Here is a 12,657-nt window from a genome sequence, read left to right on the forward strand (position 1 = left end):
ATATTAAAGGATGCTGGTTTCCTGTTTTTTAAAAAAACTGACCCATTAATAATATTGTTCACAATGAATTATCAAAATCGTTCTGATAAGAACACATAAAGATTATACCAGCAGTCTCCAGCTTGAGTTGAGTTGTACTCTGCATTTGCTTCCTGGTAGACTGGGAGGCGCTCCCTGGGAGTTGAGGGGACAGGAACTTCAAGGAAGCAGTGTGTCAGATGCAACATGCAATGTGATCTGGGCCCTCACTCCTCCTCCACAGGCAGCTGGGCTCCTACAGTTTAACAGGTGTCACCGACTGCCCTTGGGCTAGAATAAGCTCATAAGGGCAGAGATTTTTGTCTATTTTGTTCATTGTTCACTAATGTATCCTCAATACCCAGAACAGTGCTTTAGCACATAGTAGACACTCAAATACTTAATGAATGAATCAAGCAATATAAAGGTTAAAAACTGATAAGATCAATAAGTACTCGAAAAATGGACAAATACCATGACAGACAGTTCAAGGAGAAGGAAATATAAATGGCTCTTAAACATGAGAAGATATTCAGCCTCAGAGATGATAAAAGCATTTCAAATGAAAGTTAACATGAGATAACATTTTTCCCCTAACAAATTGACAAAAATGCTAAAATTTATTAAAACACTCTGTAGGTGAGGCTTCGGGAAAACATGCATGCATATACATTGCTGGTGGGAACAGAAATAGGAGAGCCTCTTTGGAGGGAAGTTTGGCACTACGTATTAAAATTACAAATACATAGACCCTTGGCCCAGCAATCTTTCTGGCAACTTATCCCACAGATATACTTGCACACATGCAAAGTGACTCATGGCAAGGTTATTCACTGCATTAATATTAATAATAGCAAAAGTATCGAAACAACTAAGAACCCATCAATAGGGGAGTTGTTAATAAGTTGGGGTACACATACACTGCATTACTTGCAACTGTAGAAAAGAATAATGAAGCTCTCTTTGCACTTACATGAAAAGATACAATATACACCAGTAAGTGAAACAAATAAGGTACAGAACAATGCAAATAGTGTGCTTATTTTTGTGTATAAAGAAAAATAAAATAAATACATTTGTATTTGCTTATATTTGCATAAAGAAACTCTGGAACAATGCAAAGAAGTGGATAAAAGTGGTTTCTTTGAGGGAGGGGTGGATCCTAGGCACATGGGGAACAGGGTACATGCAAGACTGCATTATGTAATTTTTAGATTTTTGAACCATGTGAATATATTGCCTAGTCAAATAATTATATTTTAAAAAATCAGGAGGCTGAACTACAGAAACGAGAGAGAGAGAAAGATAGAGAGAGAGTGCCTTTAGGGAGAATGCATGAATACTTAAGGCAATATGTATTTATTTTTATTTATTTATTTATTTATTTTTGGCTGCACTGGGTCTCCATTGCTGCACACGGGCTTTCTCTAGTTACGGCGAGCAGGGGCTACTCTTCCTTGCGGTGCGCGGGCTTCTCATTGCAGTGGCTTCTCTTGTTGTGGAGCACAGGCTCTCGGCACACGGGCTCAGTAACTGTAGCACGTGGGCTTCAACAGGTGTGGCTTGTGGGCTCTAGAGCACAGGCTCAGTAGTTGTGGCGCACAGGCTTAGTTGCTCCGTGGCATGTGAGATCTTCCTGGACCAGGGCTTGAACCCGTGTCCCCTGCATTGGCAGGCAGATTCTTAACCACTGTGCCACCAGGGAAGTCCCCAGGATTTATTTTTAAATGAATATACTTGTTACGAAAACATCCACCTAAGATTAAATCTAATCCCCTATGGACTTCCTCTAAAGTGTCACTCTGTAGGTCGACTTTGAGTTATTCAAAGTATTTAAAAGCAGTAATATGATGTCTGTTTGAAAATCTGTTAGAGATCATATTTCCAACTAACTTCTCAGATTGGCCCATGTCCCAATTAGTTCAAATCGTGCTTTTCATTTATAGTAAATTCACACACAAATCTCACAATCCATGATTATTATGGTGTGAGGTCTTATAGGTATAAAGAATGCATTACATTTCATATGTCTGATCTTTCTTTCCCTATCAGAAAACTAAGGAAAATTTTAAAAATCAAATTTGTTTAAATGACTTAAGAGAATGCTTCCAGTGAAAAAAGACCTCCAGTATTAAAACTACCACAACCTTTCAGCCATAGAACATGGTCATTAAAAAATGAGTCTTACCTGACTTCAGCTGGTGGACTTGGGGAATAGGGATTTGCAGAACAAGCTAGAATTCTAATGACTGCTCCAGGATGATAGGTTTCCAGAACGTGAACGGCTGTAGGATACACCTGTTGTTCAAAAGCAAGTTCCACATAGTCTTGGCTCTGGAAATTAGGCGGCGTCCTCTTAAATGGCACAGGAGCGCTGGGACACTGATCCCACCATGTTCCGTAAGTTCGAAACACAGCTGTCTGAGTGAAGTCACCAGAACTCGGGAATACATTTGGTACACCTGCTAAGTTCCACATGGTATAGGACATGCTATTCTCACTCCCATAATGGGAGCTGAAATCCACTACTTCTTTGGCATACTGGACCACCTCTGCATTGAGAGGGGAAGTCCGGCTGTTTGCTTCTATAGTTCTGTGGCTGTTCATCATTTCTCCTCTTGTAGCTGTCCTGGCTCGGCGCCGAAGGCACATATAATAAAACATAGTCAGAACTGTTAACATGGGAAAGACTGGTGGCATCTAGGTGTGAATTATGAAGCTTCAAAAGGTCAGGTGTCCTCGGTAAGACGCGCAAACTCTTCGAAGGATGTTCTAAAAAAATGAATGGCTTGTTGAAGTAAAATAATTTAAATAAACAGAAAAATGCATGGATAAGGTAATAAACGGCTTTTTACCCAATGCAATTTCCCAGAACGAAACTGAGAAAAACAACATTCACGTAAATGAGACTCTCTGGTATAATTTATCTAATGTACTTTTAAGAAAACTGAATACTGAAAATGTATACAATTTTATGCTATATGGGAAGCAAAACTGATATTATAAGGCAATGGCAGATGTATGACCCAAAAAAAACCTATTTTATGCAAAATTATAACTATCCTTCAAGAAATACTAAGTCCTTGAACTTTTAAAATTAAAATTATTTAAAATATATGGGGAACCACTAAAATACTGCTGTAAATCCAAAAGGATCTTAGGCATTTTATAACTTCACATTTAAACAAATGATTCCCTATTGTTAATTATGACTCACTTCCGAACATGCTAAGTACAGGTTTCACATTATGGGAATATAGATTTCTGGAGCCGACAGTTAATCCAGACCAACTATATTAACTGCCTTACACATCACAGATCACCAGACAGTGTTTAATTTATAACCCCTAGCATCATTTGTGAGGGTAGTCCATGGCTGGCTGGCATCTGGTTTGTTGCCAGCTACTCTTAGAAATCACTCACCCCAGACAGAATGGTCACAGGATACACACCAGAAATGCAAAGGTTGGCACTCATCCATGTGGCCTGGCAATTACACTCTGATTTCAGGTACCAATGTTGAAATATGACATTCTTTTACCTGTAAGACAAGAGTTTTAGAAAATATTTTTATTTCTGACTTAGGAAGTCAAATATCCCAACAAGTTTATTATCATAGATAAATAGCTACTTACTAGATACAGAACGTTCAAATTGAACACATCACATCTTTCTGAATTGTGTGGACAATTTTGAATAATTAATATATTTTTAAAATTTTATGACAGAATGTAATAAAAATATTATTAATGAACCCTTTTTATATAGAGGCTGCAAACCCATAGCTTATGGGTCAAACCATGCCAGCAAATATATTAGGTCCAAATATATTTGGTGATTTTTAAAATTTGGATGAGTTTGCAACCTTTAACAATCCAGAAAACCCTGTTGAGAAGAGGCCTGGTGGCCGCTCCTGTTCCCAGCCAGCTCTACTAGTTTACAACACAGGCCTGGCCCCTGTCTGCATTGACTAGTAATCTCTTGTCTACACAAACAGGGAAATCAAGCATATTCATTTTTCTACCTGTAAAGTCTTGAGTTTAATTTCTCCTAAGTAAAAGAAGGAAAATAAAACAACTTTTCTTCAGTAGAGCAAAACCTTAACACTAAGATTATAAAACATTAAACGCCTCTCCAACCCAAAACCTCTAACAGCTTTTTGTTCTTACGTACAAGATATAATCTAAATCCCTTGGTTTGACATTTCAAGGCTCTCCTCAAGCTAGACCCATTTCTTTTTGTCTAATGCAGTAAACTCTTTCACTTTCTAAACACCCTTCCTATTTTACTCTAACTCTACCTCTACATTCCTTTTCCAGCCACTTTATTCCATAAGCAGGCTTATTATCTGGTACCACCTTTGTATCAGATATATACCCTTGTTCCACAAGGGCCTACATTAGGACCAAGTTTCTTGAAAGAAGTAATCTAGCCAAAGATTTCATTTATCAAAGTACTCAGTACACAGTAGGCACAAAATATGTCACGTGTTGACAGAAAGATGATGAGCAAACAAAAAAATTATACAAATCTAAAATAATTTAAAATTAGATAACAGCATCCTCTTCCTCTCAATCCCAGTCAGATCCACACTGAAACGCCTGACAAAAATATAACCGGCAAAACAGTAAATAAAGAGCTGAGTTAGAAACATGTGAGGAAAACCCACAGTTGTGAGAAACAGAGAGGAAAGTCAAAGGGCGGAGAGCAGGAGCTGAAGCTAGTATGAGTCAGGGAACCAATTATGGGTCTTAGTGGTTGTAATAAGGGGACTTTCTAACACACATGCAGAGAGGTTATTTCAAGCCACGGGTCACATTTCGAAGAAACTTCATAAAGCCAAATTCAGGAAAAATCACCCTATCTGTAAAGCCAGGAACGTGAAAACTTAATTCATCGGCCAGGAAGCCAAAGTACACTTGACATCAACCTAGGCAGTGGCGGAAAGTCACCGGAGGGAAATCAGAACCCTGTTAGGCGTGTACCACGCAGAGTGTGGGCCTAAATTCACACTGTCTTCATGGCTGAGAATCCCTACACCATCCCTAAGCCAAAAGATCTAAAAAGAAAGAGTGGTCCTGAACTAGTAGGGGCAGATGTGAACCTCTTTGCGGGGATGCTTCCACAACACGAGACTGACTAAACCCTTACTAAAGATGCATCACAGTACAAACTTGCAGACCGTAAAAGAAAATGAACCACAGGGACGGACAGTCAGTAGGCAGACACACTAAATGGAAGAACTTGCACCCTAAAAACAAGAAATAATAGAACACTCTGAACAAGACTTTTCCTGAAAAGACTAACAAAGCATGTATTAAAATAAATGAGTTTCTGCAGCACATGCTCTAATGCTGACATATCATGAGTTGACAAATCAGATTCACCTCAGGACATACAACACCAAGTGCTGAAGTATAGGACAGGTTATAAATGTGGGGAAAATAATTATCTAGAATATCACCTCTTTATTCAAACATTTCACCTACCACAAGTATAAATATGTCAAATAAAAAAATTTACAAATGCACAAGTATCAAATCTTTAACACCAAAACCTGAAATGAAATAGCTCTTTCTTTTACCACATACACTTTATTTCAAAATAGGCCCCCAGGTAAATTAAGAAGTGTAATTTTCTAAAGAAGTTACTTGGCCCAACTCTTTCTTAAAAGAAAATTAATGAAACAAATTTAAACTGCAAAAATGAAATTTATGAAATAAAGAATAATGTACAAGTATCCAACTCAATTGACAGCTCAGCTAATTTGGAAGACTGTGGATGTTTTATTCCTGGAAATCTTCAAGGGAAGGACAGAAACCCATCTGCCAAGGTGGATGGATGGGTCTGACTGTATAATCGATGGACATCACCTCTCTCTCCACAGTCTATAAATTGCTGCAACCGAGCTCCTTTTACTTTCTTTATAAAACTGCATTTATCAGAAAGTAATAGTTTATAAAACCAAAGAAACACCTGCAAAATAAGATATCATCATTCATGTGAACATTCACAATCATTCCTGGCAAAAAGGTTGAGACAAATTGTGAAAGACAAATTCTATTTGACCTACCAAGCCATGAACTTTACAACTGTTTCCCAGCTAGCTTTTACCATCATAGATTATGGGATAATATCAAAAACAGCAAGACTGTCGTGTGGGCAATATCATTTTTAAGCTGTTGTTAAAGTTAAGTAAAATTCTGCACTGAAGTAACATATGTACAAGTGAGTTATAACTTTATAACATATAAAGAAGTTTACATTTACACATGAAGTTTACATTTTCACATTTACATATGAAGAAGTTCAAACTTCTCAGTGGAGAAATGTAAATGGATGCTTGATTTTTTCTAACTATGGATAACAATAATCTTTAGAGTTAATTTTTTGTGAGATAAAGCTAAAATGACAAAAAATTTTAAAAGAAGGAAAAGCGGTGTAAAAAAAAAAAAAAGCACTGGAAAAAAAAGCACTGGAAAAGCAAATACATTTATTCTTTTTCCAGCCATACTATTTGCAAAAATGTAATGAAGTTAAAACCTGTTTTTGAAAACAAACACGGCATGGAAATAAAAAAGGGAAATGTGTAAACCCATTGTTAACATCCTTCTTGATTCTAAAGTCCTTTCCAGTCAACTAAGATGACACATAAAAGTATTTGGGGGGTGGGGACGAACATATGGAGAAGAAAGGATAGCTCACTCTACTTTTCCCTGGGAAATGAAGCTGAAAAAGGGAAGAGAGCTGCAGTTTCAGGACTCATGTGGGCAGCAACGACCAACGCAGAAGTTTAAGTTGTCCATGTACTATCTGGACTTTTGCCAAGGCATTGAGGCAATTTGTGATAACCAGTGAATATCCCAATGGGCACTGAACCAAATGCAAAAGATACAATAACTCCCCTTTAGGAGGAGAATGGAATTCAAAGACAAAATGATTTTTCCCACCTGGTGCAAATAAACAAATATTAGTCTGGTACACTAAATTTGTCCAAGAGGGTGACTATAAGATATACCTTTTGGGAGGTATATACCTTTCTTTTCCAGTTCATTCAAAAAGCTACGTTATACAAGGATCATTTTTACAGTGAAACGTCTGTAATATATTAAATGTGCTTTTCAAATAATTTTGACTATAATAAAACATTTGAGCAAAACAAAAAAAAGCTACATTAATTTTAAGGATTCTCACAATACATAAAAAATATTATTTTCCATTTAACAAAAAGTCTGAAATAGAAATAGGGTGATCTTTATTTTACAAGTTATTTTATCTAATCAGTTGTCAACAATGATTACGAAGTAAGAAATTCCCCACAACTCACTGAAATTTTATACTAGCACAATCAAGGAATACAAAACAACAGCCATTTTAACCTGCATCAGGAGACTTTCATACACCTTGGGAAACAACTTGCTTTATGCGACATGATATCATTTTAATACAAGTTTATTTTCAACCACATCTTTCATATTATAAAATGCTTAACGAAGTTAAACAATACAATTACAGAGAAAGCAATAACAGTGGAAAAGAGAAATTAAGAGGTATAGACAAGGGAGAACATATGTTTACTGCTGAGATTTGAAGTGAGATGGGGAGTCGATGAGGCGGAGAGAAGCAGGATGGCAGGAACTGCAGAGAAGACGGCAGAGGAAAGAGGAGGAAGGAAAAGGGCTTTTCATGAAATCAACAAAAGGAGGCAGTTGGGATGAACTCGAAAGCCTAGGTTCATGGTGTGATGGAATAACCTGGAAAACAAGTTTAAAACTCCAAAGAGGATTCTCAACTTATATTAAAGTCAAAAGATATGGGAAAGATAAAAAGGCCAGGCAAAAAGGCAGAGTCCTACACTGAAGGCAAGTCATAACACAATACTTACTTGTAAAATAGCCCACAGAGATGTGTCAATGAAGTGACAGAAAAAAACGAGGGTTTCGGCAGCCTCGCAGGATGTTACCAAAATGTCACAGAAGGCGTAATGTGGTAACAGATCAAGAAAAAATGGCTGAACTTTAAATGCTGTCATTTCTGAATCCTGATGAAACTGATCAAGAGACACTGCTTTAAGGAAAGGACTTTTCTGGTTGAGTCTAGACATCAAGACACGAGGGAATGGAGGAAAATATCAATCAAGAAAAGAATGGAATTACACTTGAACTTGGTGCAGCAGCTGACATAACCAGCCCCCTTCCCTGGCCTGCCCCCTGTAGGCTTCTACGCCACCACATGCTCTCCTATCTCCTCCCACCCCTCTGGTAACTTCTCAGTCTCCTCTCTGGGCCTTCTCCCTCCTCATTCTTCTAAAATATACAGAGGTCCCATTAAAGGAAGGCTGTCTTCTTGATAACATGATACATGAGAACCTCCCACCTACCTTGGATCAGTCTTCTCCCTGTCCCTTCCACTTCTAAACACCCCACCCTTCCTGTAGACCCACCAGAACCTCTACCACGGCCTCAACTGCACTTGTGCTTTCACACCTCCGCATCTTCAAGTCTCCCACTGAGGCTGTGTGGCTCTGGAATTCCCTTGCTCTTCCTCTGCTTGGCACCCTCTTACTCATCTTTAAGGTTCAGACCTTATCCACTACCCACTTTTTCCTTGCTCTTACATTTCGTGTGCCATTTCTTACATGCTGAGATATTTTTTCTACCTTAATAGACTACGAACACCTCAAGTTCTAAGAATGTGTCTTAATTAGAACTACATCTTTAGGGCTTAGCACATGCCAATATATACTCAATAAACATTTATTCATTTTTGGGGAGACTGGCAGAGTAGATGGCAGAAAAGAATTAAAATATATAAGTTTAAAATAGACACAGAAATAAAACCCTTCAATACAAGGCACATGTAGACCAAAAAAAGAAGCAAAAAAAGTTCCATATCTTGATATAGAGAAAAAGAGGGGGGAAATGGATAAGGAAAACGGAAACACAATAGGTAAGAATCAAATGTATGACCTTCCTTGAAGCCCTCCAATAAGGAATAGTATATATATATTGAAATTTTACTGTTCAAAGGGAATGTAAAACAGTGGTAACTTTTTGTACTAATTTCTATTAGTACAAAAGCAGCTTTGAATACGTAAAAAGACCTGACCTTGGCCACAAAGAAACTCTGATTGAAATTAAAGAAAGATTCATGAAAGAGATGATTAGAGAAGTAAAAGAAAGCTATTCTCTCAAATATGATGATTTTTTTTAACACTCCAAATCTATGTTAAGACCATACGGTGATTATGGAGAACTGGAAAAACTGTGGATGAAAAAGAAGTTCTTAAACAAAAAAGGGATAACCTCAAGCAAAAGAAAAGAGACAGGCCAAGAGAGGCAATAATATAAGAGTAAGGGTAAAAAGACAGGTTCATATTGTTCAGGTATTAGATATGCTATAGGGAGGAGCAAAGTCTAAACAAAAGCATCCCTTAATTACTTACAATGTACTATATTGAAAAAATATGACAGTGTCAGGGAGGAGACTATGGGGGGTTGAATATTATAACTTCACGTTTCTCTCTCTTCCTCTAAGTAAATTCTCCTCCAGTTGAAACATTTTTATTATGACTATAGTTTGTAATCAACAAGGCCCCAATATAGAATAAACAGGTTGAGTTCTTAACTGAACCATGTGGACGAACAGAGAGAAGAGAGCCTCCCATCCAGCTTCAAGGCTTTTTGAAAATCCAGGCATATAAAGCACAAGGAGAAGGCAAGGGAACCAACCAGGAAGAAAAACCTAAAGGCCAGGGAAAAATCTTGAAAACCAAAGAGGTAAACAGTATCCATTTCTCTTCCAGGAATCAAGGTCAGTTTTGAAAATACAAAAAGTATGGAACACAGTGGGCTCTTCAAAATTTCTGCTGAGTTAATGAGCAAATGGCCAGGACTAAGCAGGAAGTGCCTAACCAGTGAAACTAGGAATACACTTGTCAGAAAGCAAAGGAGGTTTAGAATCAATTTAAACTAGGAATTGACAATGGTTAGTTCTACAGAATGTCTTATTTCTCCTCTTTCTTTCCTAGACTTTAACAAGCATATCTAAACTTACGAAATATTTCATAAGCAATCTTTAGTAGCACGAAAAAGGAATTAAGGAGTCAATGTTAAAAACACACACACACACAACTGTAGGATAAATGAATGGTGATTTTCTGATACAATAGATCTGGAAACCCTCTTCCTACCCAAGATACTATCTCACAAGTGACAAAGAGGGACATATTTCTAATTACACAGGTATGACACTATAAAGTACCTTACTTACAAATGTCACTAATGCTATATTATCTCTATTTTACATGTTTCTTAATTGTTTAATGATGAATAAGAATAAACCATCTGAATGGGAAGAATTATAATAACCCTAAACCTCTAGCCGACACACAATGTATATTTAACTAAAACCTACAGTATTAAAAATTAGGAATATCTGGTGGCAGATAATTTTAATGGACACACTAAAGAGGAAAAAATCTCTCTCTAGCTATTAAAACCACAAAGTAACTGTGAAGTTATTTTAGCCAAATACTAACTATACATTTGTACATTAAAATAAAGAGCATTTTACCTAATAAAAATATACTGAATTTATTTGGCCTTCCTAACAAAAATCCAAGTACAAGATCATAGGTATGTCACTGCTAGCCATTCAAGCTAAAAGAGCCATTAGTTAAAATGGTGTAATACTGTTAAATTAACTTTGGGGTATAACTTACATTCCAAAACATGTACTCCATTTTAAGTGTACAGTTCAACGAGTTTTGACAAAGACATATACCAATGCAACCACCACCAGGACCGAGATATAGAATATCTCTATTCTCCCAATCACCCATCCACTCCCTGTGCCAGGAATAAACTGATCTTCTTGCTGTCACTATAAATCAGATTGTCCTTTATTCTAGAGTTAACATATAAGTGAAATATGTATGTACTTTTGTGTCTAATTTATTTTGCTCAGCATAACTGAGATTTTTCCCTGTTGTTACATGTAACAGTTTGTTCCTTTCTTGCTAAATCATATCTATTATACAGACATATTCATTCACCTGCTCATAGACATTTGGGTTGTTTCTAGGACCAAAATGTTTCCAAAATGGCTGTAACATTTTACATTCCCACCAGCAATAAGTGAGAGTTCTAGCTGCTCCACATCTTCATCAACAGTTAATATTGTCAGTCTTTGGACATTCCAGTGGGTGGGTGGTGATACCCTACGGTTTTAGTCTGCATTTCTCAATGGACTAGTAATGATGTGGAGCATCTTTTCATGTTCTTATTTCCCATACGTATCTTCTTCAGTGAAATGTCTATTTTGCCCATTTTCATTGTTTTTTTTTGTTTTCTTATTATTTATTGAGTTGTAAGAGTTCTTTATACATTCTAGATACAATCTTTATCAGATATATCTTTTGCAAATAGTTTCTCCCAGTCTGTGCTTCCCTTTTTTTTCTTTTTTTCCTATAAATTTATTTTATTTATTTATTTTTGACTGCACTGGGTCTTCGTTGCTGTGAGCGGGCTTTCTCTAGTTGCGGCGAGCAGGGGCTCCTCTTCATTGCGGCGCGCAGACTTCTCATTGTGGTGGCTTCTCTTACTGCGGAGCACGGGCTCTAGGCTCGTGGGCTTCAGTAGTTGTGGCACGCGTGTTCAGTAGTTGTGGCTCATGGGCTTAGCTGCTCCACGGCATGTGGGATCTTGCCAGAGCAGGGCTTGAACCTGTGTCCCCTGCATTGACAGGCGGATTCTTAACCACTGTGCCACCAGGGAAGCCCTTGCCTTTTCATCTATTTGATAATATCTTTTAAAGAGAAAAGTTTTCAATTTTTAAGGGCAATTTATCATTTGTCTTTTATGACATGTTTTTGTGTGTCCTAGCAAATGCTTTACTTAAGAGCAGTTTCAAAAGAATAAACCCTAAGACAGATAGTGTTTAATATCTTAAATCTGGGAACAGTTAAATACAGATCATTCAAATTTTAAGATATCAAACTGGATGCTACAAACACTTCCAGTGGGAATACAAAATGGTACAGCCACTTTGGGAAAGTCTGACAGTTTATTATAAAGTTTACATACTCTTTCCAAACCATCCAGCAATCCCACTCTTAGGTATTCACCCAAGTGTATTAAAACCTATATTTAAACAAAAAACCTGTACACAAATGTTTATAGCAGGTTTATTCATCATCATTCCAATCTGGAAATATCCAAGATGTCCTTCAACAGGCAAATGGATAAACAGTGGTACACCTATCCAATGAAATACTACTCAGTAATAACAAGGAATGAGTCACGGATTCAGGCAATAGCAGAGATGACTCTTAAAATGCAATTTTTGACTGAAAGAAGACACACAAAGGCTACCTAATTGTTTAATTTCATGTACATGATACTCTGGAAAAGGCAAAATTATAGGGAAGGAAAGCAGATCAGTGGTCACCAGGGAGTTAGGGGTGCTTCCAATGACTACAGGGTTGCTTCCAATGACTACAAAGGGGCCACGCAAAAGAATTTTTACAGCAATGAAACCCTTCTGTATGCTTCTGTTTTCAGTCTTTGCTGTGGACCAAGACAGTCAAGTTGGAGATTTGGTATCCCAGAATTGGCTTGTTTATGGGCATCCTAGCTT

At 37.3% G+C, this 12,657-nt stretch overlaps 1 protein-coding gene across 5 annotated transcripts in view; it reads right to left on the minus strand.

Moving 5' to 3' along the window:
• Window positions 1-12,657, minus strand: part of FBXL4 (F-box and leucine rich repeat protein 4) — a 68,201-nt gene that overhangs the window by 49,312 nt on the left and 6,232 nt on the right. For 3 of the 5 annotated variants that reach the window (XM_022552998.2, XM_022553009.3, XM_022553039.3), the window contains exons 2-3: window positions 3,442-3,559; window positions 2,207-2,790 (exon numbers count right to left, since the gene is read on the minus strand). In XM_022552998.2, coding sequence (XP_022408706.2) covers window positions 2,207-2,718 — 512 coding nt within the window. In that variant the 5' untranslated portion in view covers window positions 2,719-2,790; window positions 3,442-3,559. The remainder of the gene's footprint in view (window positions 1-2,206; window positions 2,791-3,441; window positions 3,560-12,657) is intronic. The other 2 variants (XM_022553020.3, XM_022553029.3) reach the window with 1 other exon arrangement.

This window comes from Delphinapterus leucas, chromosome 12 (assembly GCF_059928025.1).
Source record: "Delphinapterus leucas isolate spDelLeu-1000000601 "Yukka" chromosome 12, BTC_Dleu_Yukka2, whole genome shotgun sequence".
Taxonomy (NCBI): domain Eukaryota; kingdom Metazoa; phylum Chordata; class Mammalia; order Artiodactyla; family Monodontidae; genus Delphinapterus; species Delphinapterus leucas.